A 27,860-nucleotide genomic window follows, 5' to 3' on the forward strand; every position below is an offset into this window, starting at 1 on the left:
GAGAGAGAGAGAGAGAGAGAGAGAGAGAGAGAGAGAGAGAGAGAGAGAGAGAGATTTGCATCAGGTCCTCCCCCTCACTCCCAACCGTGGAAAATATTGTTTCAAATGGTGCTTAGTTTCTGGATCAGTGGTCTACCCACAAATTCTGAGACCAGAGTATTAATGTTTTAAAACAAATGATTTGGGGTTGGGGAGAGGGAGCAGAGGTAGTATCAAAGTTTCTCAGCACAATTAAAAAGTTCTTCCTTAGTACCACTGATAACAGATATAATTTTGACCATTCACATATATAATTTGTAGCTGCTTTCTAACTCTGAACTCTGGTTCTTTCTGAGGTCTCAGTGACTATGCAGCCCTCCTGCTTTCTAAAATTTTATTTCTCCTTTACACATTACTATCTAGTAATTTTTCTCCCAAGGTAAACATCTCACCTTCTCCCCTATTCCATTAACTAAGGCAAAAAACAACGATGAAAATAATCCWTTTAACATCCTGGCAATTTCCTTGCAATCTCTAATGTATCTCCCATTTTCATATTCATACAATTGATTATGAGTTTCTTGATTTCTGCTTTACTCCTCAGAGCAGTGGGGTGAGCATTTTTGATCTTTTATTAAACTAAGCCTTCATTTAGTTATTAAAAAGTCTTATATTTTGTTATTTAACCAGATTTCTCCTCTACATTTCTGTTTTTCCCCTTGAAAACACAGACATATAACTAAAAGATCTTCARTTAGCTTCTGGACATGGCTCTTTATTCAAGTTGCTTCTAAAGGTACCTCTCTCAAATATTTCAAYGACTTCTCTTTGTTTTCAGCCCTAGATAGTAAATGATGCAATTGTTTTTCTAGTTGGCAGATATCACATAGTTGCAACAGATGAGTTGGGCATCTATAAAAGGTCCTCAAAATAGGTCCTCAGTTTTCTTTCGTTCCCCCCCCTTTTTTTTTTAACTTAAGTGTTCAACTCAGTGCATATTCTTATGTTTATCTCTTGACATAAAGCAAGAGATATTAAGTTGGTTATCTTCCATGTGACACTACCAAATTAATTACATTAATGCAGTGCTTAGTCACTTTAAGGCTGCACTGTGTAAGAAATTGCATTTCTCAGATTAAGGCTCAATAAAGATAAGAGTGCTAAAAAGCTGTCTCTAAGAATTCCTCTGTCAAATAGCATCCTTGTCTCTTGGGTCCTTCTTTGGATCAGGTAATAGAAGGGCTCTTTTCTTGGTGGGGTGGGGCAGAAGGGATACATCAGAGAAACAGTTTTCTTAGTTCCATGAACACACTTCATAACAGGAACATATCGCAAAAGATACGTTGCAAGTATGTATTTTTTTTTCTTGAATATGCTGGATTGCGAGCTACTCACCTCTCCCTGAGTTTGCGATCGGTTTGTTTTCAATTTCTCCTGTCCGGTAACTGCCGACATACTGGTATCGGAGATCCTCACAGTTGTTGGCGTCAAAGCAGTTGTTGTAACTGCTGTTGCAGAAGTCACGGTGCCTTGGCCCACCTGTTCCAGTGATTTTCCCGCCTCTTTACATCCAGATCCAACTAGTAATGCTGGCCCAGCCACAGAGGAAAATGGAGTGAAGGGTATTGGTGTGTCTCCACCAACTGGCTCATCTTGGACTACTAGTGTTCGGCCATTCTCTTTGGTGTAAGTGGCAAAGCGAATATTGCGATTAATCTGAGGAACGAACGAAGGCAACTGTTTGGCCCTCGGATCCAGTCCTGTTTCACTATTGGAGCCTCCTTTCCAAGGACCTCTGCTTGCCTCACCTCCATCACTACCATTGCTATCTGCCTCACCCCTCTCCTTTAGCTTCTTCATTGCAGGATCACATCCAGAATCTGAAGCATTTTTCCTCCTTCGTCCATCCTTTCCCTCCAGACTTTCTTTCTTCTTTTTCCCTTTAGATGATTTAGCTGCCTTGAGGCCCCCTCCCTAAAACAGACAAAACCATGCAATCACTACATAGAACAGACAGGTCTACCTCATTCCCACTTCAAACAACATTTTCTTCATTAGCACAATGAATACATCACACTACTCAAAGCTTAGAAACTTTTCTTTTAAACACAAATCGACAAATTTAACATAGGAAACTACATGAACACAGAACATAAGCATAAGTACAGTCTCGTCTTTTTGTACCAGGACAGGATCTCCACAGCGAGCTACTTAGCCAAGCTATTTTGCTACAGCATGTACCATATCATAGCAGATTTTGGGAAACGGGCAACACAACCATATTTCAAAGTAGTTCTTGCTAATGTATGAAAGCTATTTGCATACTACTTATACTACAAGTCTAATCTCCACAGTTCTTTTGAAGGGCAAACTTTTGGTCCACTACCTAGAATCTCCAATATTTAACTGCAGACAATAGCATATCTTTTAGGCTGGGGCAAAAAAACCCAGGTCCAAATGTTATCATAGGACCTCTCTTAAACGAGGCAATAAAATACCAGGATTTCATGCCACTAGTATACAGCCTGCTTCAGAGAGGCCAGGCAGCATTTTTTAGAAAGGCCTAAAAGGGTGAGTGGAGAAGCACAGAAGGATGATCCTGTAATAAGAATGCAACAAGCACAGAGACATCCTCATCAGAGCACTATCTCTTAAAATGGGGCACAACCACCTTGAATACCAGAAATCCACCAAGATCCATGCTGAACTTAGTAAGACAAGGTTCAGCTAACAGAAATTAGATTATTTAAAGAAAGCTACACCCATCTGTCATAGTGGAAAAGTTTCCTTTTTCGATTTCAGCCAGTGAACACAGCAGGAATTTTCAGTTGTTTCTATCTAAAACACATAAATCTTTATGAAGCTCCACAATGTATGTACAGAGACTTGAACTGTTGTAGTACCTCGCCTGGAGAAGAGTTATCCATCACTACATGTATCAGTCGAGGATCCACCGACTTTATTTCACCACTCTGATTTTTATGCAGATTGGCATCGAGGAGGAAAGAGGAAGAAGAAAAAAAGTTTAAGTCAGCATGTACAGTACTGACAGAAACCTTAAACACAAGGTTACCCTGTAGCCCCTCTCCCATTTGGCTTTTCTTCCTCTGTCCCCAGTAATACTAAAGTCTTTCAGTTTACTTTTTACTCTTTTGCACATTCTCTATTTCAACAGCTTTCGGATTTGATTCCTTCTATTGTTTCATCATATATTTGTACTGTACCGACCATCTCTAAAGGCATTCATTATATTAAACGCAGTTCTACTTCAAATTCATTTGAGCTGTTTGAGCCTTCTGCATATTCACTCTGCTGGATGTAGAAAAGATTACTGAAAAGAAATGCATCAGTTTATGTTAACTATCCCTACTAGTATCCACCTAAAAGTAAGATTATAAACTAATGCTATAGCCCTCATCATGGATATTCAGGGAGACAATTAAAAACCACTTCTAATAAAACCTGTCTCAAATTGATCAGGTACTTGCATGCAGCAAGGAGCAATGAACACCCAATCTTTATGGCTGTGCATGGAGGCTACCTTTTTTATTTCACCATTGATATATATAGTAAATTGACTGCTTCCTGACATGCCTATGTTGAGAGCACATACTCCACAACTTCAGTGCCTCTCCAGAGTGCCAGGCTGACTTACCACACTTTGCACATGCAGTGCACTCATTCTGCACACATACTTTGCCAGACATGGAAAGGCTATGGTGGAACACTCCCTCTTCCCTCCCCTGCCCCCRACAGAATACTGCTACTGCCACAGTAATTTACACCTAGCCCCACCAGACCAGTTCCAAGTTGCTCCTAAAAAAGGGAGCCATTATAAGCAGGCTGCTGGTAAAACTGTCAGACTCCACAGAACCCCATAATGCAAACCAAATGACTCTAATAGTGTATAGATATTTTGTACTGTTTACCATGCCCACCAGATTTACTGACTGGAACTGGGGAAAAAAGCAAACAGCCTAAGCTAAAATACATCAATCTTTTCAATTTAGACTGAGATTGTGTCTTCTATGCTACATTTGTTTCAAACCATCTGTACAGCCCATCAGATAGAAGCTAAGAGAGAAGGTATATACAGACCAGAGCATAATAGACCCCAAAAGTAGCTTTCTGTATATCAGAACACTCTCCATCTAGAAAGCTACTTTCAGTATTTTTTCCTACACAGAGGTCATTTTCTAAGGCATTCTTATAGCCTCTTTTGTTGAAGTGAGCTGCGTATCATCATTTATTATGTAAAGTCATCATAATGGCAAAGATCTTTTTTTCAATCAAAACATAATGTGAATAATTACTCATCTTTTAAAGCAATGAACCAAGAACCAAAAGCTCAAGTTTTGATGAAGCTGATATTCTTCATGGGATATTGAGGAGCTGTATTTTAGAAAACCCACAGTAGTGCTGAACTTTTTTTTTTTTTTTTTTTTTTACCTCAGTCACAGACACCTCCATAAGACGAGTTATTGGGTCTTGATGGCTCACAACACCACACAGCCAGCTATTTTCATCCTCTGGTTGGTAAACCTTAACCCTTTGGCCTTGAACACTGTAAGGACCTGGAAAAGAAGTGCTCTGAGTATATTTTCAGACAAGCTTTGTGTCATACCAATTGAGGGTCATATAATAAAAATAGTTCTGTGCATATAATTACGGCCTAAAGTGACAGCTTCCCAGTGAAACGTTATTGAAATGTTGTGGCATCTGCTGCAAATCTTGCATAAGCCAAATATTCTATTGTAAAAAGTTAATAAACCTTTATAGCTGTAACTCAAAGCTACTGCAAAAATGAAATTTACATTTTATTTGCAGACTGAATAAAAGATCAAAATAAACTCACTCCTTTTAGTTTGATTTTGTCAATGGGGGCTCCTTGCTAACTACCCTCCTTTGCTTTCTGACCTACAGATCAATAATTAAAGGACATCAATCCAGTGGATAGTCATAATTTTCTGACTCACCATAGACTCAGTCCAGATGCATCAAATTTCAGTAAAAACCTTTTGTAATTCAGAACAGAACCATACATTTGTATCTGTGAAGACTTTAATATAATTGGGCAAGTAGCTAAAGTCTCTAAACCAACCAGTCTTAGTTCTTCAACACATATATAACAGGTCATCTACCGAAAGGTTCCCTCCCCCCCCCCCCCCCCCGGTCTCCACATCAGCATGCAGAGTCTTCCTTCTGCCTTAAGTCCAGATAAAAAAAGTTAAACTGCTGAGATCCACATAATCCAATAACCATGTATCTGATACAATCAGTCCTAGGTGCTTCAGAAGGCTGCTTTATACTGGACAATTCTGAAGTTACTTGGTCACATAAGAAGTATTCTCCTCATATCATTTGTATCAATACATATTTTATTAAATCAAAAAGCACCAAGCCCTCATTAAGAATTACATCCTCTTCAAACGTAATACAGTGGCCTGCCTCTAGGGAGTTCATGAGACCCCTGAATCCAAATTCTGGAGAGCTAATCATTTTACCACAGGAACTAGAAGACCCCTATCTGACAACCAAAAGCTATAATCAGGCTTAAAACTATGCAATCCAGATAACAGTCTGGGCACTAATACTGTGCTCAGTAACCATGGTCCCACCAAATTTACAACTTAAATAATTATTGCATTAATTGTCAAAATACCAAAATTTAAATTTGTGGTAACAAAAGAAGTTTTTCTCTGGCTTTAAAGTTCAGTTCTAAATTTCCAGAATTATCCACCTTAGAACAGAACCAAAGCTTTAAAAAATTCAAAGCTGAGAGACTTAAAATAAAGAAAGTTACAAATACATGGACACTGCCAATAGTATGTTGTCCTCCTTTACCTACATCGTCAGGAATCATTCACAGTAGTTACTTCTGGTTGTATCTCAGCAACCTACTTTTCAGTATCTGTTATGAAATAGTGCTTCTTGTAAAGAACTTCTGAAAGAACACAGAAAGCTGATCTTCCTAGGCAAACTGTAACACATACTATTACTGTTCTCCTTCACAAATCCCAGCATAATCCAGATGTTTCACAACAGTCAAAAGTTCTGGAACGGAAAAACAGTTACTCTTACCTCTACTAAATATCTCCTGAAGCTTCTGGTCACTGATCAAGGCATTGACAGATTCTCTCAGTGGAAGCTGTTCCTGCAGAATCTGATTTTGACTCTCTGTTCCCATCTGCCAACAAAAAACATTTTTAACATAAAAGTAGCATCTTTTAAAGTAACAGAATCATTAGTTTTTGAGCTACAGATCCTCCTGGACTGTTCTCAGAGTGTGACAAACCAAAGTAAGAAAAACACTAAGGAAACATTGCTAAACATGTCAAGAGAAAAAAGGGACTAGCGAGCTATGCAAAAGCTKTTGTGGAACTTTGACTGCAATTATTGGCTACACAATACTCAGCAGCTAGCTCTCCAACTGACTGATATGAAACAGGAGCTAGAACTTTTTAAATGCAGATGGAAGTTAGTGTAAGTACCTGTAAAAGCAAGAAAACAAACCCAAATACATAGAGCAGGGAAAGGAGAAAGGCAAGAATAGGGAAGCGGAACACTAAAATCTGACAAGCACAGCCTGAAGTCAAATTTGTGCTATACTTGAACATATTTCAAATACCTGAAACAAACGTAATCCACTGGCATCAGACAGGAAACGTAGATGTCTGTCCAGGAGAAACTCCACCGGGACCACAGAGCCTAAACCCAGCTTATCTACTAGAGGAGTGAAGGTCTGTGATGAACAACCAAAAAAATGAAAGTTATAAAAAAATGATTGAGTACATATACAGACCAACAATAGTTGTTTTCACTTGCTATTCAAATATAACAAAGAATAAAAAGTTTAATTTCTCAACTTGAACTTCCCAGCACCTGAGTTTTAATGCAAATTGTGACTCATTATGTCTAAGTCAATACTTCTTGCAGGTGTGGCATATTATAATAGAAGAAGGAATTACAGAATATTGACTCCACACCTTCATTAGAACTTAAAGCAGAACTGAAAAATACCTTTTATGGTATTTGATTTGTCATAAAGTAAGCACCCTTTGATGCTCAGGTAAGAATAAAAGCTTTGGTTAACAGTTCAAACTATCCTACGGATTTCAGATATGACCTCCTGAAAGGACCACCTTTACACCTGAATTTTATACAGGAATAAACACCACTATAGACATGCTAATAAAGGGAAGCATTTTTTGTTACTACTGTTTTGTGCAAAACTGAAGTTCATACCAGCTGTACTATTGAGATCCAAACTGCAGGACAAATTACTCATGGAAAAATACCTAGCAGAGTCAGAATGATAATCTTAACTTGCTGATGGAAAAGAAAGTYACCAGCCACTAGAGTCTTTGAAATTTACTATCCGTATCTCATGCTCACACTAACAACATTTTAACACACAAGTATTTATGACATTTTTGCCCTAACAGCTTGCTCACACCCTATTCTCCTGTACCTGATTATATGAATATAAAAGGCAGTGCACATTTACGTTCTCGGTTCATCTAAAACTGTATCTCCTAGAATTGACTAGGACAACAAGAAAGAGGCAATGGAGGATGAACACATATGGAGGTGATATCTCAAAAGACATCTTCATGATGATAAGCAGCTGTTTTCTCAGAATTGTCCACATTGTATATATATATGCACTCTGCTTCTTTGGTCAAGCCCAGTCAGTATTCCCATGCAGTTATCTGAGTAGGGCTGCAGTACTTGAGTGCAAGTTTGAGCGCTCAGATGGCTGCTCAGAGTACTGGGGATGGAAACACTTTTCAGCAAGGCTACAGATATAGCTTGAGTTTTACTGGAAATACTCTGGTCAGAATGGGCCCATATTTGCTTCTAACAGTCTTCCAATAGGTTCTGACATAACTCATAATCTTTCCAGGTATGTTTCACATTTTCTTCAGAGACCCAACACTGATAAGCAGTATCTCATTTCTGTGAGGTAACAGCTGGCAGCTTCTGGGGCAGGACCTTCTTTTTCAGATGCCTCTCCAAAGACACTACAACTCACAGCTACCTGCCTTCCTTTTTAACAATCAAAAAAGTCTATCCACAAACTATTTTCGGTATCTGCATAATGGTGGCCTTTTGGATTTCAAAGCCTTATTTTTCTCAGTAGAGCTGATGATGTGAATCGCAGAGCACATGAGGACTTTTGGCCAAATACTCACCAGCGCAGGCCATTGTGTCGGTGAGACTCGAGTCCCCTGAAGAATAACTGGTTCACTTCGAGGAGCCCAAACCAATGACCCTTCCAGCAACAACACTATAACTTCTTCAGCATGGACTTTCACCCAGGCATGTTGCTTCCAGTTACAGCCATCAAATTCCACAAAAATCTGATGATAAAAAAAAAGGGGGGGGGCATTTAAGCTCTTGTTTCAGACACTGAGTAGAAAAAAAAATAAATTCCGATAACCCCTATGGATAAAGAGAGAGCAGCTCTGGTCAGAAAATCAGGATTAGTATTTTAATAATAACATTAAGAGCATCACATCTACGTAGCTATCAGATATTACAAAAGAAACAGAAATCAAATTAATAGCAATCACTAAACTATGAAAAAATATTTATTTCCCAAATAAATACCACTAGCTCCGAATCCTGCATTTCCCATACAAAATTAAGGACACAAAACCCATTAATGCCAAAGTACAACTGATGACCCAAAGCAAACCTCTTACAGGGAATTTTAGAGATTTTAAACACTTCTACCTGCCGTTTCAACAGAAGGTTTGTCTCAGTATGGACAACATTATAACTGACATTCACAGAATTGAAGTCTTCAAGAAAGTTCTGTGTTTGTGAAATCTTCTCTAAATAGGAAGTTCTCTGTTGTCCTGTACATTATTAATTTGCATTTGGTTCAAGGAATTACTTCTGATGATATGTGACATCCAGAAATATCTACTCGCTAGATGTTTCATGACCTAACTTCACAGTGTGACAGTATAAACCACGTTACAATCCTAAATCGCAACTCTCAGATAGCATCCTCTTTTCTTCCTACCACAAAAGGACAGATGTTAAAGCCACTCAAAATTACACTACAAGAATGCTAAGAACAGGAACACAGGTTACAAAGTCTCATTCCACACTCCAACAATAAGGCRCTATTAAGTGTTAAAATGCAGCAACATTCCAAGCTTTTATTTATACAACTTGGGTATTACACAAACGTAATTAAAGATAAGTCAGATGAACCGCAAGAAATCCATAATCGATTAAGAATTGCTTTAAGCTGGATAGTTGAAACGTAGACCTTTACAGTAATTACAAGATCACCAAGAGTAGCAGCCAGACAGCTCTCTGCTTTATCAATAATCCTCATTAAAAGAGGTATTAGAGACCATTCGTACACCTCTTCACCATCCCTTCCCCCAGACTCAAAAGCTCAAACTCAGGGAGAGGGAGAAATTATGAAGCTACTCTCCTGCTGAATTCATCAACTCCACTACTGTTTAAGCTGTCCTGCAGAGAAAGACGACAGGGCTTTTCAAGATATCTTTCCTCAAATTCAACCTCAGCAACAGTGGAAATTGGACTGAATGCCTTCTCTCTCTTACTGGGCCTTATACCTTTCTTGATATTGTACTTACACTACTTTGGCAATAGAATGTGACACATAAACAGAGGACTATCGTGTACAAGTAGTGAAATGGAAATGTGTGTTTTTATATATGGCATTAGTGATACAATCCTACTGCTATGATGCTCATATTGTGAAATTCATATGGAAAATTGCCAACTTTGGAATATACACCTTTTTGTAAGATATTTAAGAATGGGATAAAAGGAGAGAAGATTTGATCAAATCAGAAAAGACTTCTCACTAGCATGTCCCTTGAACTAGTTGGCAAAGATCACTAAAGGCACATGAGTTCAAATTAGCAATGAAGTGCAGCTTTTCCTCCTCTCCCAAAGAAATAAGGACTCCTATTAGGTTTATTTTCAACTTATTACTTCATACAAGAATTAAACAAGTAAGTTTACCTTGTGACACACATGAAAYGAGACCTACTGGAAATTTCTTCCAGTCTTAACCTATTAATGGACACCTCACATTTCTATGAATCACTGCAGTGGAAAAGCCATAGTTATAGTTGCAAAATTTAACAAGTTCACTCCTTGTTTAAAAAAAAAAAAGTTACAAGTCTATGATGGACTTCAAGACAGACCTTCCATGTTTCTGTAAGGTGCTCACTAGATACTGCGATAAATACTGTGATACCTGTCACATGCAAAGCAGTAGCAATACTTTGTTACTTAACTCAAAACAGACCTTGAAGTTTTCCTTTCTGAAACCACAGACCCACAACTGTGTCAAAAGGAGAGAAAAGGCTCTTTCAACATCATCATACGAAGCTCATCTCTCTCTGCTGCAAAACAGCAGAGAAGACATGGCAAGCTTATTTTCCACACAGACATTGGATACATTATGTCCAATACTCAAGTTTTCTTTCAGTTTTGCATATTCAGTATAAGCAACTGAGCCTTGCCAAACTTTCACTTACAACTATTAAAAAAGTGTTATTAATTCTAAACCAATACCAAGCAGAATATTTTTCCACATATAGATATGCAGGCCATGCAATATTATGTGTTACATTGGGAGAAATTACCTCAGTAGTTTCAAACAGACCACAGAGCGACAAAAAGGCAGAAAACCTCAAGACAAACAACTATGTTCTCAGTTTCTGTTTCCAGGATCTGCAATAGATAGCAATTTTTCTGTGTACTGGGTGTACAAGATGGAAGCAGAAGCTGACTTGCACAGAACAGTAGGAGTGTTTGTGCATATACTGCTTTGTATGATTACAGAAAATAATTACAGCTATATTAATGAACTGATGCCCAATACGCTTAGATTCTTGTGGGGGGCGGGGGGACACACTAAGGGAATCCTGACAGGAAAACAGAAAGTCAAAGAAAGTAAGGACAGACAAGACAGCTGTGAGAATGAATAAAACATTTGCTTTTGATATGTGAAGTGGTAAGCAGCAATATCATACCTTTGTTGAAAAGCCCAGAATTTTTGAACAAAACTGCTGCATTATAACCAAGTTTCTGCTCTTTCTCATCTTAATTTGAAAACTGTAATTCTGGGTCAAAAAGGAAAGGTCTGTATACTAAAGCCCTAGCTACATTAGAATAAGTTACCTCTCAAACGTATCAGTGGTCTTACAATTCATAGGATCACCTCTACAGACAACATCTTCTGTTGACCCTCCTAACTCTGCTCACAACCAATTTAGACAATCTGTTGATAAGAACAGCAATGGCGCTTTGTCAATACCAAYGCTTCTAAACAGTAATATTGATGATGGCAACTAGATATGCAATTTGTGCAGACATGTCCTTATCAAGAGAAATAACCGATGCTGCTTAGACAAAACGCACCCACAAGACTTCCCAAGTCCTCCTATAGGGAAAAAGAAAGCATTCCTTAAGCAATATCCAACTACAACAAATAATGATTCTTAGTATTTTTTTAATCTACAATTTTCTTGCAATATAAAAATCAGAGGGTACATATGCACCTGTAATTCTCCCAACCCCCCCAACAACTTTGTTTTTTGGCCTCTTCTTCCCCCCTCCCCCCCAAAAAAAGACGACACTAGAAAGCAGAGCTATTGCTCTGCTTTATATCTGATATACAAAGACAGCCTGAAGCATCTGTCTAGAAAATGCTTTCTCGTCTAYCCAGTTACACTAACATTCAGTCTGTAATACACCCTAGAAAACTACATAGCCTTCTTCAAACGGGAATTTCGTCCAAAGTTTTCCAAAATCAGTTCCACTACAAAAGTGGTAGCAATAGGAAGAACATAGTGTAGATAAGACAGGTATACCTGTCTTTTTCATCACGTGACACTCGGGCTCCAAACATTATTTATAACAGAAAAACTGTTGGAGCATATTTCATTAAAATTTGCACAAAGATCTAATGTAGATGCCATCTAAGAAAAAACATAAGAAAGTCTTTACATTTTAGGATTTTATATATTAAAAAAGCAGAAGATGGCAAAAAATCCAAGTTTAAAAATAATCCCTTAAAATGGTCTTAAATTTTACCTAGTTTTGAAAGGAAGGATGGTCCATCAGTTGCTAGAGAGTAGCCAGAGACCCAGGTTCAATTCCCTGCTCCATCAGAGGCTTCCTGCATGACCTTGGTCAAGCCATTTAGTCTCACTGGCTGAGTTTCCCCATCTGTAAATTGGAATAATAGTACTTATGCCCAGAAAGGAGGCATTGGTAGGAATCTGTTGCAGACTACCAAATAAAACTAGGTAACAAGTTGGTCCATGACCACTTACTGATTAACAAGTAGAAAGAACTATGTTGTCAACACGTGAGAGAGGAAAAAAGGGAAGGTAGATGCTGAGATTTCAAACTGGGAGACACGTCTGAGATCTCATGCAGCTAGTAGTATCATTACATTAAAAAATTTAAACTACAGTAGTTTTCTAATATGTAATGCAACCATAGTATTATTTTGGAGTCTATTACGGCAGGCAAAGATGGATACCACACTTATGCCTAGAAAAGCACTAGCTCCCAAACCAATAATCATGCCTCAACTCTATTTCTTAGAAGCAAATAAGAAAAGTTCCTATCTGAAATACAAATATGATAGGTGCTTTAGAATGGTCGATTCCCAAAGCTAGGAAAATTATAAACAAAACTAAGGAAAAAAATCCTCATCTGAAATAAGTTACACCCAGCAACCCTCCTTCCCCCACCCCCCAAACCCCCACATATAGCCCAGAAAACACAGTTATTAGAGGGAACAACTATACTATACTTAAAGGCTGATACTGATTAAGAGGTAAAGTGAAGACAGTAAATATTAATAAAATTAGAAAACATACATAGCTTCCCCCCCCCCATCCTTGGCACTCTCCTACGCTTGTAATGCATACTGATAACAAAGGAAAAAAGCCTTTGGCAGGATCAACGTCAGTAGAAGTATTTAAACATACCAGAAACAAGAGAAATCTTAACACTACTAGGGCCATTACCTAATGGGGGTAGTGAGCTGATTATCACAAATAGTTTCCGTAAACATTTCTGCTTTGCAATTAAAGATTAGCATCAGTATCATGTGAGTCAACACTTCAACACATGCACAGTAATCTACAACGATACTAAACAATTTCTAATAGAGAGGAATATGCTTATGAATCAATAGGATCCAGGTAACAAATTACTCTTTTTGAAACAGCATGACAAGATACCTGGCCTTCAAGCATTCAACGTTTTTAAAAAACCCTTTCAAAAGCTTGAAAGAAAGCTAAGAAGCCAACTGCAAAAAAGGGGCAAGAAATTAAATTTGTTAGCCTGACAGCAATTCTGGTCAAAATAATAGAAAGCATAGCACGAGAATGAAAATAGAATTATAGAAGTGACAGGTCCGTCTCGAATCTGATTTGATAAAATTATTATTCTGTTGATTAATAAAACTTTGTATGTATTTTTACTTCTGTGAAATATTAGCGTTACACAGTACTGTACATATAACATACAGGATATGGGTTAAACACATTAAAACCTGTTAGGTTAACAGACCTCGAACACTGAGGGGGAACATTTTATGTGAATCTCAAAAGGAATTGGAATTTAGTCCAATATTACTTAGTTTTGATGCATCAATGACCTGGAAACACATCACCAGTGATAAAGCTGGCAGCCTATTTAAAAATCTCCAAAGTAAACAATGAGAATGACAATGCAGTCCTACCTGACTTTTTTTGGTAAGCTGACAGCTTCAAAAGATGCATTTCAGCACTGCCAGTCAGAAATGAGTAACGTATTTCTTTGGCATAAGATGCTGGACATATATCCAGCACAAAGCATTGCATTCCAAAAAGCAGTGCATCTGAAGTGTTCAAAGTACATGAGCAATTCACTTTTTTTAAAAATTAACAGCTTTTTTTTGGCAAAATATAGTTTGTACAATCTTCGGTTGCATACAAAACAAATAATAATTTTCCCTCACTAATATTATTTCAGTGAACTCCATTCTAAATCCCTGATTAAAGCTTTGATAACTTATAGTGACAAAGAGCAATATTTTTTCCATATACATACAGGCAAATCAATTACTATACTTAAGAACATTCATGGGTAGAACAGACTAGATACTTAAAGGCTCCATCAGTCTCTGTTTGAAGAATGACTACCAGGTCTTCCAAGTAGACAAAAAAAAGATGTCACTCCTTGATTTTAGATTTTGAGACTCTTTCATATAACTTCTCAAACTAGGAAAAGATAGCCTACATGCTGGACACAAAATCAACTGTTCTCTGATAAAATGGAAGCCTTTATCCGAGGGGTTTCCATAGGAATCTGTTCTAGCTCCAAAAATGAAGTGTTGGACAACAATCATTTGAATATTGTGACAGACATTAGGATTGCAAAGTTTGGTAGAAAGATCATAGGCTGGGAAGGTCTGCAAGTACATTTGAAGATGGAATTCAAAATGATCTCTTCCCGCCTGAAAGAACACGATGAAGTTATGAAAATGAGCATAAGGTGCTAAACAGAGGCAGAAATTACCAGTGATGGGACAGGTATCAGTTTTACAGAAAAAGTCATGTGATTACAGAGAATCATGAAGTGATGTATGTTCAGCTATGTCACGTCATTTCAAAAAAAGGATAGCCACATACCTAAACAGGAGTATGGCATGCAAGACACCTGAAGTGATCATTCTCTCTCAACAGATCCTCTGCTAAAATATTTAAGACCTGTTTGGTGCAGACAACTGGCAGGTTGCTTCATCAAGAAGAGAGAAAACTGTAAGAGGAAATGATAACACACTCTTCATGAAAGGGTTGCCAAAAAGAGAATGAATACTCTACTTGATCTGTCTACTGTAGATGTGAGACAATATTGGGATTAAGATGTAACTAGAAATACTTGAGTAAGAAAATTTTCTCCAGTGTCAGATGGTAAGAACAGAAGCAATTAAGAGACTGTGCAGGGTCACTGTACAGACCTCTAACAATGGAGATTAGAGAAAAGAGGCTACAGAAGCATATCACGAATGACACTGGTAGAATTAATGATGCTTTGATGCAACGGGATGGACTAAATGACAATGAAGTCCCTCCCAGAACTATTTCCTAGTATATTAAAAAAAGGGGGGGGGGAGAATGTATCATTACTATTCGAAGATGACCACTTACAGAACAAGATTAAAAAGAGAAGACAATACAAGATGGAAAATCAAATCAATATTGGATGCCTTTCTGGAACATTCTTTATGCAAAGAAGTTGTTGGGCTCAATATAGAAATAACCAGTTGTAAAATTCTATAGCCCATTTCATACAACTATTGAATCAAAACAGCTTGTTAGATTTTAAATCTCTCTATGCTGACATTATGATCATATATTGACTGCACAGTGCTCTGATACCACAGTAATATATGGCATACTCTACAGTACAATTTAGATCTTAGAGTACCCACAAATATCACATCTGAAAAAAATGAGTTTATTCTGTTCATTTGACACTATTAGAACAATACAGTTTCCCTTTCTGTTTTTTTGGCTTTAGTATAAAAGAGAAGAAAAGAAACATTTCAAGATTTAAGAAGTGACAGAAATTTCAAGTGGAATCAGGAACAAATGAAAAAAGAGAAAGCCGCAGTTAAAGTTTGAAAAAAATCTAATAGACAATCCCAGGCAGCACCTGATTGAGTAAGCTTTTAAATAAAATACCACATTTCAGCAAAAGTATTATAGAAAACCATTCCTGAAAATACTGTATTTTCAGTATCTCTTTAATATGGCTTTAAAAGGTATGTATTTAAATGAGTTGGGATAAGTACATAGGAAGAAAGAATTACAAAGTAACAAAATAAAGGGAACCCACCATAGCACTGTCCGTATCCTAATTCATTCACTATTAAGGCATTTCCAGCTTGAGCATCACTACTAACCCTAACAGTGGCCACTCATATGGGGGGGAAAAAAAAAAAAGAAAAGTAACATGAATCAGGTACAGCTCAAAATCAGTGCTGGAAATTACACAAAACCCACAACATACAAGGGAAGATACGTAGTCTTAAGAAAGGCCCCACCCTATTCTGAACCGACTTCGGCTCATAGACATTTTAGAGCACACCGCAGCTGCCACGTTTCTGCTGTATCAGGAACGAGTAACACTCAGAGCCTTGTACCCTAATTTCTAGTGTTCCAAAAGAATTCAAATAGTTTTGATATAGCATCAGACCCCAGGAGGCTCTATACCTTAATGGTGCCCTGAGCAAAACCTGAAACTTTCCTCTGCAGTATTTTGCTGAGTACTCTAGAAAACTGTCACTGGTTCCTTCTTCCTGGTCCACAGATCCACCATTTCCATTTGCAGACACTGGACTGAGCATAAATTAATATAGAGCTACCTAGAGCTGCTCCATCTCTGCAAGGAACCACAGTGGTTTATTAGCTTGTACCTTAACCACTTCCAGACTTAAGAGCTGTATTTGGAAGCAAAATAGTCACAGTTATGCAGCACTGTGTCTAAGGCAATATCTGTGACACAGGTGGTCCACAACATTGATTGTCCTACAGTTATGAGTTTAAGATGAACTAGTTTAGCCTCAATCCATGCTACCTCACTCTTATTATAAGACACTACTCTAACAAAACAAACAGCTTTGTTTATATCACAAGGTGAAGTACAAACAGGAGATCTATATTGAGACTGGACTCCAAGGATTCCACGTAATACAATCTAAATGCAAAAGGTAAATTGAGAGGGTGGCCAATACCTCTGCCACCTCCCCATGTGAGATTTAGCTACCACGTAGATTGGATCATTAGTCAAAGCAAAGAAGTTGTCCAAAATGCGAAGTTTAAAAAGTCTTCTAGTAGCTTAATGCATTATTCTTCTTATGCACAGTAAGTTATAAACACATGCATTTATGATTCTGTATGCAAAATATCTCAAAGATGTTGCTTTACAAAACAGCATTTTGAGAAAATGCTGGAGGTTCTTGGAAGTTAACTTACGTAGCTAGTTATTTTAGAAATTTAGATGATTAAAAAAAAAACCCCACACCTTARATCAGCTTAGATGAAGCACTCTCTCTCACTCTAGCAGCTTGCTGCTATTAAGAGTCAGGACATTCCCTCAACACTATCACYGCACATTCCCATTGCTTCCCCTTGAACTAGCAACTCAGCTGACCCCACGGTGTGAACGTTTAAGGAACTAAAGTGGAAAGAAACTAAGCATATACAAAGAATTGTTAGCTTTCTGCCAATTTTGTTATCTAAGCAAGTTCACCAGAGTCCAATGAAGCATCATGCACAAGAGATAGGAAGGGTGATTACCTCTTTTGATAGTAGCTGGCTACTATAGTGAATTAACATCAAACTGAACTCTTGCACTGAAGTCTGATAAGTTATTTTCTTACACATTATGGGTAGGAACATAAACACTGGACTATTCTCTCTCCCATATGCTGCAGTGCACACTTTATCCAGTAAGATTCATGACAGCTGTCAAGCAACTGAAGACTCTTCCAAATATGAACTGATTTGGACAGTTTTGGTTCATGCCAAACCAGAAAATACTGTGTCTGGTTCTTGGTAACAAACGTCAACCCAGCCAAATTCAGTATATTGAACAGTAACCTCATAGCCCTGCAGCTGCATGGTTAACACAGGCTTACAAAACCGATTGCTTCAAAAGCTGTAATGCCCCACCTGCCAGGCACAGAACCGCTTTAAGTAAGCTCTGTCTCAAGCCAGTTATTTAACATCCCTCCCACTCTGAAATGAATCCACTAATTGTGATGTATTTTACACCAGGCAGGGCCAAATATGTTAATCGCTATGCTTTGCTTTTTAAAAACTTTTTTCAGAATATGTTTGCATTCCTGTAGGAACTTCCTGCAATAAGAGATCTCCTTGCAGCACAGCCAGAAAAGGACTACCTTTTGAAGCAGCACTATTTTCACAGAATCACAGAATGGTTGAGGTTGGAAGGGACCTCTGGACATCATCTAGTTCAACTCCCCTGCTCAGGAAGCATTGCCTAGAATATGTGGCACAGGACCGCATCCAGGCAGCTTTTGAATATCTCCAGAGAAGGAGACTCCACAACCTCTCTGGGCAACCTGTTCCAGGGCTCTGTCACCCTCACAGTGAAGAAGTTTTTCCTCACGTTCAGCCAGACCTTCCTGTGTTTCAGTTTGTGCCCGTTGCCTCGCGTCCTGTCGCTGGGCACCACTGAGAAGAGTCTGGCCCCATCCTCTTAAAACCTCCCTTTAGATATCTGTATACATTGACAAGATCCCCCCTCAGTCTTCTCTTCTCCAGGCTAAACAGGCCCAGCTCTTGCAGCCTTTCCTCATAACAGAGATGCTCCAGTTCCCTCATCATCTTTGTAGCCCTCCGCTGGACTCTCTCCAGTAGTGCCACATCCCTCTTGTACTGGSGAGYCCAGAACTGGACGCAGTACTSCAGATGTGGCCTCACCAGGGCTGAGGAGAGGAGGAGGATCACCTCCTTTGACCTCCTGGCAACACTCTTCCTSATGCACCCCAGGATACCATTGGCCTTCTTGGCCACAAGGGCACATTGCTGGCTCTTGGTYAACTTGKTGTCCACCAGCACTCCCAGGTCCTTCTCCGCAGAGCTGCTTTCCAGCAGGTCAAACCCCAACCCGTACTGGTGCAAGGGGTTATTCCTCCCTAGGTGCAGGACCCTGCACTTGCCTTTGTTGAACTTCATGAGGTTCCTCTCTGCCCACCTCTCCAGCCTGTCCAGGTCTCTCTGAATGGCAGCACAGCCCTCTGGGGTATCAGCCACTCCCCCCAGTTTGGTATCATCAGTAAACTTGCTGAGGGTGCACTCTGTGCCTTCATCCAGGTCACTGATGAAGGAGTTGAACAATACTGGATCCAGTATTGATCTCTGGGGGACACCGCTAGCTATAGGCCTCCAACTAGACTCTGTGCTGCTGATCACAAGCCTCTGAGCTCTGCCAATCAGCCAGTTCTCAAACCACCTCACTGTCCACTCATCTAGCCCACACTTCCTGAGCTTCCCTATGAGGATGTTATGGGAGACAGTGTCAAAAGCCTTGCTGAAGTCAAGGTAGACAACATCCACTGCTCTCCCCTCATCTACCCAGCCAGTCATTCCATCAGAGAAGGCTATCAGATTGGTTAAGCATGATTTCCCCTTGGTGAAGCCATGCTGACTACTCCTGATCACCTTCTTTTCCTCCACATGCTTAGAGATGGCATCCAGGATGAGCTGCTCCATCACCTTTCCAGGGATGGAGGTGAGGCTGACTGGCCTGTAGTTGCCTGGGTCCTCCTTCTTGCCCCTTTTGAAGACTGGGGTGACATTTTGAACACTAGGAGCTCATTTACCATTCCCCAGGCCTATCCTTAAAAAGTCACACCTCTTTTCTTTACTAATTTATGCTACAATTAACAGCTCTGAATTTTCTCTGCTACTAGTAACTTGAAATACTTGAGCTGTTGGAAGATGCGTGGTCCATAGAATAAATCTGGTTTGGAACCAGGTATATATTTTTGTCAAATACTTTACTTTCGGTTGCTATTTCTTTTAAAATGCATCCTTACCTGATGTCTACTTGGATCCTAACCAAAGCATCATAAAACTGGCTTCAGCCAAACTACAGAAAGACACAATCTTTTTTGATCACTGCTCTTTCCACAGCTATCTGGACTATAGAGGTGGATGGCATCCTCTCTTTTACAAAACTAATCACCTAGAACTCCAAACAGGCTACTCCTAATCCCAAATATGCTATAACCCAATTACCAGCTAGAAAGGATGAGAATCTCCAGGTCAGAACTCTGAAGGAAAAACAACACCTTAAACTGCAGGTTTGATAACAAGCTTTTTTTTTTTTTTAAACAAACTAACATTGATAGCTGTATAATTAGCAAATGGCAAATATAGCTTGGATATTTTAAAAAAGGAAGAGAAAGACAGATAACTACAGGTCTACTAAAATGGTATCAATGGTTTGCCTAACATAAGAATTAGTTTGTGGTGAGGGCAAGGGGAAAAGGACAAAAGAAGAATGGCAATAAATAGAAAGAGATAGAAGTGAAAGAATGGTTTTAATAAAAATAGCTGGCATATGATATGGTGGACTTTGTTCTGCTGCATCTAGTCTGAAATTGAGCATCCAAAACATTAAACGACTGCTTACATAGCACTGCACTGAAACTAAGGAAGGCTGACCGGCATTTACAGAAGAGATCTAAGGGGAGTGGTTAGAAGGAAGATGAAAACAATTGGTTTTAAAACGGTAAATATTGGAGCAGTAAGATTATTATCGCAACTTATTTAATAACGGCATTGATAAAAGTTGGCGCAAAAGGTAACAAATTTATTTAGACACATTTTTGGCCTCAAGTCTAACAGTACCTTCTGAAGACCAGAGAAGAGCCTGAGGAGCTGTTAAAAGTTCTTAAAAAAAAAAATCACAAGCTCTGCAAAATCTGCTATTTCAATTGCTATTTCTGGATTGTCTCACTCTTTTCCTCTGCTTTCCAAGTTCGGCCTCATCCTTGAAAAAACATTAGGGAGAGAGTAGTAGTAAACTCATTTCCACTGCGTTTGAGGGTTTAAATTGAAGAATGATTAATAAAAAACCTCCAGATATTTGTTTTAGGTTATTATATGATAATCCACATGACTATAATGAAAAGAATCCCAACCTCAAAGAAAAGTCTTTGTCTCAGTCTTGGTCTTGCCATGGTCTCAGCAATCAAAAAGGGGGGGGGGAAGAGTGAGCAATTGAAAAACTATTCTTCTGAAGCAGAAATTGATTGTGTTCTTTAGGAACATTTCTAAGAAACTGTCAGTCTCTCTCCAGAATCATGCACCTCAATCTCACTTAGCATACTAAGCAACTGTAACAAATGAAACATCTCTGAATACAGCGATGAAAGTCAAAACGAACAAGACAGACATCAACAAAAGCATGGCTTTTCAGAGAGAATTCACAAAGACAGCCAAAGGTCTGTCAAACATCTAGAAATGGCAAAGAAAAAAAATGACTATATGAGGAACTCCCCCCCCACACCTTTCCTTGTGTTTTGTAAAGTATTATAATCCAGTGTAGGCGAGATGCTAGAAAAGGACTCTTAGCAGTAAGTACTGACGAGGAGGCAGTCACCATCAAGCAGCGCTACCTCAGAAAAGCATGACCAGTTAATTAATGACAACAAGAGGGAAGTAGCAAGAATTCTTCCAACTACACATAAATTTGCAATAAGAACAATTTCAAAATAAAACATGTACAAATTACAGAAAAATGTCAATAATTCTGCCACTGATTTAATAGTTCAATGCCTTAAGTAGAGCACCTAATCAGAAAGAGGTAGCACAATCTATTAGATGCAGAGACTGACAGCTTGACAGCAAAAGCATAAAACAAATTATGCAAGTGACTGGAGTCACATGCACAATGACTTCGAGACAGTAACTATGCAGAGGTAAAACTGAGTTTTGCTTTGGTTTCTTAATCAGCAGTTGAAACTGGAAGCATTAGGACTACTTAAGAGAGTACTCTGTAATACTATCAAGAGAATTTACTGTATTAGCAAATGTATTTTATGACTATGTTAAAAAAATATTCAACAACCAATGAAGCTATTTCAAGCAAGATAATCACACTGATGATACAAACTTACATTACACTGGCTAAGTCTTCTTGGAAAGAAATTTCTTCAAGTATTTCTACCAGAACATGATGTGGTTACATAGAAGTATTTTTGAAACCACCAGCTTGGAAGCAGGTTAAAGACATGAGAGGTCTGTAAAAAAACTCAAGTACCTAGTAGCAGCATGAAGCAATCGAAGTATGCACTTGGAAATAAATTCTAGAAACGTGAACGATTGTGATATAGACCTTGAAGAAAAAAAAGGAATGGTCAGTCTAATTAATAATCAAGGAATTCACTGAAGCAAGGAAGAAGATCAGCCAAAATAAAACAGGTACTGAGTACTCATAACACTCCAAAGGGATATGTATATACATATCACATGCAGAATATAGTTACTTTTACTACAGAAAAAAAATGAAGGCCTTGTACCTTAAGAAGTAAAAATACAAAACAGATTTCTTGAAGCTGTTGTTTGGTTAAAATACTGGCCAACCTCTCCTTCATCCAAAGCATTTAGGAACGGACCATCATCTAAGCAGAGAGAAACGCAAGACAGTAGTAACTCAGGAAAAACAAACAAACAAAAAACCCCCCCACAACTTTCTGCCATAATTGCTTGCTTTTAAAGTAGAAGTTGTTCCATATAATGAAGTCCACATGTTTTCACCTGGTACCAAATAAACAGTTTCTACTTTAAACCTGACAGAAAAAGCATGCAAATACCAGTATTCCATAGGAATTCTTGGAGCACACACTGTACTGCAGTCCTGGCCAGAAGCCTAAAAAAATATTTTCAAGCTTCTGATATCTCAATTGAAAACTGAGGAAAAAAAAAATCTTAGTACAGCCGTTACAGAAACCTGACTTTCTGCTACCACTTGAATGATGAAATAAGTCCAAGCTTCTAGTCTGTAGCTCAAAAAGCTTCTCATTAATTACAGCACTGAACTATTGCCATTACAAATGAATGATTTGGTCTTTTGTTTATATTTGAAGTGTGACACATACAACTGCCTTAAAAAATATATCAACAAATGTGTTGAGACAGACATCTAAATTATGATTATATATATATTTGTATTCTGCTTGCTAAATTTTACTCTTTTTATACAGCCTTTACAGAGTCTATTGCTTTCTGTAGCCATAATTAAAAATCAGCTAAAGGAAGTGGCTATATATTTATCAAACAGACCATAAAACATATGGTTTCTACTTTGGCAGCTTATGGCATTTTATTTGGTAAAAAGCAAACCTAGTACATACGTCAACACTGTCCACCCAAGAAGATAAACTGCCAAAGGAAAAATATGCTATGTTTTGACAATAACGGGAAAAAACTAAGGTTTTGCCAAAGTATGTTTTATTTTTCTAGCCTTTTTCTCTTATTGCTGGCATTGCACTTCAACACCACAAACAATATTCAAAAATGACCAAAACAATTTTGGTGAAACCTCTAAATCTCTTCCACCTATAACTGAAATCAAAAGTCTGACACTTCCTGAGGTATCAGRAGTACTGCCTATATGCCATGTAAGTACAGTGAGCACTGAAAGTGGACGTTTCCATAATCCCCAGGAACAAAGCAGTTAAACTGAAACTCCTGCACACATGCAGTAATTGCTAACAGGTGTCAAGAAATAACAAGTATCCTCAAGTAAAAAAAGAAAACAACAACAAAACAAAACAGAAAAAAAATTCAATTTTTCCTTAGGTGAGGTAACAGGAACCTGGAATGCCTTGATTAATAGAAACATGAAAGACAGCAGAATGAGAAAGCATCCAATGGACACAGTGTTGTGTAAGGATGACTCTGCAAAGCATTTAATCAGCTCTGCACAGGCTAACAAGAGTCCACTGTACACTGCCACACAAACTTTGTTACTCCTACTTCTCCACAACCCATGTTGTGGATGAGCACCCCTTCGTGTCCCAGTCCCATTGCCAGCTCCAACAATGTCACTGCTGAGACCAGCCTGTCAACTCCTGCTGCAACCACGGAGTGCCACCTGCCCTGCCCCTCACTGCTCGGTGAACAGGAAACAGGCACACATCTTGCACCAGAGATGACACTGGACTGGGAAGGCTGATTAGCTTGGTCTCCATACCATTCCTTGTCTATAATGTGCTAACCACTTCAGATCCACCAAGAATCCTTTTGAAATCCGTGCTAAGTTTCCTCTATTGCAGCTACATTGCCAAAGCCGCCAAAGTTTCTTTTTGTTTTTTTTTTTAAATAAATCATGTAAACATATACTTACATAAGCTACAACTGCAGAAGTATTCAATTCATTTGCATGATCCCTGTTCCCTGCATTACAGTAATATAAACAAGTAGTTACAGGATCCCTCCTGTCCTTTTTAAGCCCTGAGAAAAGTAATGAATGAAGCTGCAAAAGACACTGTTCATCAGAAAAATGCAAATCTTTCAAGGTTGGCATCTTTCACACTTGGGAAGACAGAAAGGCCGTCAGGAAAAACTGTGACATAACAAGCATTCACTACTTTCTACTTAGGCCACCACAAAAAAAGTATTGTAAAATAAGTGGAGCAAATGTACATTTGTTGCTTTGTAGTCAACTTTCCTTCAAAGAGCTTTATTTTACTTGCAAAGCAAGTAAAAGCTTATTACAAAAAACAATGCTCAACATCCTGTTTGTTCTAAAACATTTATTTTATAATAACAAATATTAAAGAAACGTCCTATGGACCTGACCAAATCCATCTAGCCTAGCATTTGGCCTTCAACAGTAACAACAGGAGTTGTTGCTTATGAAGGGAGAGAGAGACTGAACCACTTTCTGTGGTCCATTCCCCTCATATTCCCTCCCAAAACACAAGACCGTGGAAGTGTCTTGCTGACAGGAGGAATGATCCCAGAGTAGGATCATCTCTGAAGGACAGAAGGAAGTGAAGGTGGAAGCAGTGGCAAAGGAAGCAATCTGGATATCCCAGACTCATACAATCCTAGCTCTTTGTGAGTGTTCCCTTCACTTCCAGAATGTCCCAGTTTCAGCTCCCTATTTGCAAACTCCACTTTCAACATCTACTGCAGTTGGGAAGCCTCTGCAGCCTCACTCCCCCCTAAGTCCCAATCAGAGAGCACTGAAATTCAGCAKCAGGCACGTGCCTACAGCTCATGAGAATTCGCAGACACCCTACCCCATACAGATAGTACATGCATGTCTTCCCTCATTCTTCTCTATTGTTGAGATGATTTTCAAGTAGCATCTCAAAGCCACTTGAGAGCACATGCAACCCTAGACAATTTCAGAATCACTCATCTGTATACATACATTCTTCAGAGAGTATGATATGATTTTCCAGTGTGACCTAAYTAGAGAAGTTAGTTGAAATACCCTGATATCTATGGTCTAACTCAAACAGTTCTGGCATTTGTAAAGTGAATTTGCAATCAGAATTGAGCTTACCCCATAATTCAAGCAACTGCTAATAAGAAATTTTACTGAAGAAAAAGATACAGCTTCAGCAAAAACATGTAGTAATCTAAAGTATGATCTACATACCATGTACAACTGAAAACGTCTTTGGAGTATATCGAATTCTAGGTGCAGAGTACTGCGTGAAGTACATAAAACTCAGATGTAAAAAAAACTTATGACAGACATGACTTACAGTCCACAAAGGGGGGAAAATATCTATCTGCTGCAATAAATATATTTTGGTTATTCCAAAAAACCAACCAACCAACCAAAAAGAAATCCCATTCAAAACTTACAGTAGATTTAGGAGGTCTGGGGCACAAGGTATTTGTACAGCCTGTCTACTCATTAAAATAATCATCTCACATACTTGATTTGGACATAAGCAAAAGTGGTACTGTCCTGCATGTTGAGCTATTTTGCCATTAATGCGTAACACATCTTTTTACAATATTATGACGATACCAAGCTTTAAATCTCAATGGGTCTTTTATAGTTCTGTCCCAATAGTCATACGGGAGAAGGAGTAGGATCTGTTTCTATTTAGAAGAGGCAAGGTTGTTTTCTAATAGCAGGACAGATTTTCCTCTGGATTTCCAGGTGCTCTGAAGATGGAACAAATAGGGCTGATCATTATATTTTTGTGGACTAACCATAATTAGGTTATTCCATGTTTTCTCAAAGTGAGAATACTTGAGAGTTATTTTCTAAAATCAAATTTACACTGAGAAAAGCAAATCCTGCTCTGAAAGGCTTTAGCCCACCAGAAAAAGTAATAGTTACTTACCTAGAACTGAAAAAAAGAAGAAAAAAAACCCAGACTGTTTTAGCTGCTTTTTAAAGTGTTTTAAGTTCTGTATCTATTACCTGCCCTTCAGCATTCTCCCTTGGAAAGGTGTAGATTCCCAGTTAGTTTTGCACTGCTAAAGGCCAACATCAATCAGGCTATGGGGTACATAGTGAAACCATCTCTACAGAATACTATGAGAAAGCACAGACTTAAGTAACCAGAAGAGTAGAATAAACTATTTCTAGCCTTCTTCAGACACAGCCCACATTATCTTTATCTTAGATCAGTAATTCCTAAACTGTGGTTGACTGCCTGGTGCCAAATCCTCACTTCTTCTGACTGAATGAATTTGAAAAGAAGATGAATTTTTCTGACAGTACATCGTTATCATTGTCAAACCAGTGTTCATTATGCATGGAAGGTACCACGACAACACTAAATATTCCCCATTACAGAACTCTGGAAATTCTGCATTGGGTTTTTTTTTTTGTTTTTTTTTTTAAAACACAGTTCACATTCAAGAATCCCTGCACAGGGATTACATAGTGTTAGAGACAGCTGCAACACAAACTGTGCTAAGAAGAAGATTATTAGATGAAAGGAATTAGGATAAGAAGTGCAGTGCTGCTAATGAAAGTTATGAATTCTCAAAATATATATTTCCCATACCATCAAGTACAGAAGGCGATTTTTGCTTCGTTAGGGTAATCTCACAGCTGTCAAATGCCTGAACAGCAATGACAAACCAGGAAACAAATGACTACCTTTTGTTGGACAGAAATCCACAAATAAAGGCAACACTCCACCAGTTCTTCCACCAAAATAGTAGTAAGATCAGGCATACCAAAAATTTATTACAACATACTCATATTTAGGAGATGCAAGGATACCAACACACATGTCTAATGTAGTCTGCTACAGGAGTAGCTCTCCAGATCGGTTCTTAGCTTGAATAAACTTTCATCCTTCAAACAGAGCCTCAAACATATCTCCCAGTTTCTGTTTGTAGATCCCCTTTTTGTATGTTTTATTCTCCCCCTTAAACCAACAGGGGAGCAGCTAAAGTGCATCACCACTCCCCAGCCACAGATATGGGGTACCAGGCCACCAGGGTTTGCAAAGCTAAGACCAGTATACTACTTCCTACTGATAGCTTTAGTTGTCTGGGTCTAGCCTGACCTCTTTCTAAAAAGCCAAGGACTTCCCTGAATTCATTCTTGTGTGAACTAAAGCACCTAAAAACAAAAAACAAACAAACAAAACACACGCTCTTGATTTAAAATAAGACCAAAAAAAGCAGCACCACTTTAAGAAGTCAAGGAAACTTTTTAGAGCTAGAACTCCACAAATAGCCTGAAAAACTTGTAATAACAATAATAAAAAAAAACTCTTCAAAAAGCTAATCATAAAGAGCTAATAAAATGCTTCACAAATACAGAACTGTATCCCCCTACTATGAGTCAATATTTCATTTTAACAGCCAAGGTTCTCAAACACCCCCAGAGCGGACTTTCACTACGAATACTTGAAAAACAGACGTGTGCAAAGAGAAACAGCAGAGATGTCTTTTAAGAGCCCTTTTGAAGGCCTCCACCCAGAACTCTCACTGAGCTCTATCAGAAGTCAGCCAAACAAAACCAAAGAGAGCATGTAAATACGTTACACAACGTACAAGCTGCCATGGCTGAAAACGAGATCTAGGACAGAACGAAATGGCTAACACAGGTTCAGGTCTATGCCTCTAGACGAGGGGAAACTCGCTTTCTGCATCGTTTATGGTAGCCAACAATAATGACCCCTCCCCCCCCCCTCCGAAAAAGCACTCACAAGTTACACCCAGAGCCCGTCGGGCGCCCCGGCCGCGCCTGTGCCCGCTCCAGCCCCCACGCGCAGCAGCTGGGGCCGCGGCCCCGCTCTGCCGGCCCCGCCGCTCCCGCCTGCAGCGCGCCCCGGC

General features: G+C 38.7%; 1 protein-coding gene across 6 annotated transcripts in view; it reads right to left on the reverse strand.

Annotated features, from left to right (window-relative positions):
* Positions 1 to 27,860, reverse strand: part of KDM3B (lysine demethylase 3B) — a 60,403-nt gene that overhangs the window by 28,897 nt on the left and 3,646 nt on the right. For 3 of the 6 annotated variants that reach the window (XM_026063448.1, XM_026063453.1, XM_026063452.1), the window contains exons 1-7: positions 22,106 to 22,195; positions 8,175 to 8,342; positions 6,608 to 6,721; positions 6,061 to 6,166; positions 4,429 to 4,553; positions 2,883 to 2,951; positions 1,375 to 1,953 (exon numbers count right to left, since the gene is read on the reverse strand). In XM_026063448.1, the coding sequence (XP_025919233.1) occupies positions 1,375 to 1,953; positions 2,883 to 2,951; positions 4,429 to 4,553; positions 6,061 to 6,166; positions 6,608 to 6,721; positions 8,175 to 8,342; positions 22,106 to 22,189 (1,245 nt within the window). In that variant the 5' untranslated portion in view covers positions 22,190 to 22,195. Of the gene's footprint in view, positions 1 to 1,374; positions 1,954 to 2,882; positions 2,952 to 4,428; positions 4,554 to 6,060; positions 6,167 to 6,607; positions 6,722 to 8,174; positions 8,343 to 12,078; positions 12,214 to 22,105; positions 22,196 to 27,860 lie in introns of those variants that run through there. The other 3 variants (XM_026063449.1, XM_026063451.1, XM_026063450.1) reach the window with 2 other exon arrangements.

Source organism: Apteryx rowi, unplaced genomic scaffold, assembly GCF_003343035.1.
Source record: "Apteryx rowi isolate R43461 unplaced genomic scaffold, aptRow1 scaffold_2, whole genome shotgun sequence".
NCBI lineage: Eukaryota > Metazoa > Chordata > Aves > Apterygiformes > Apterygidae > Apteryx > Apteryx rowi.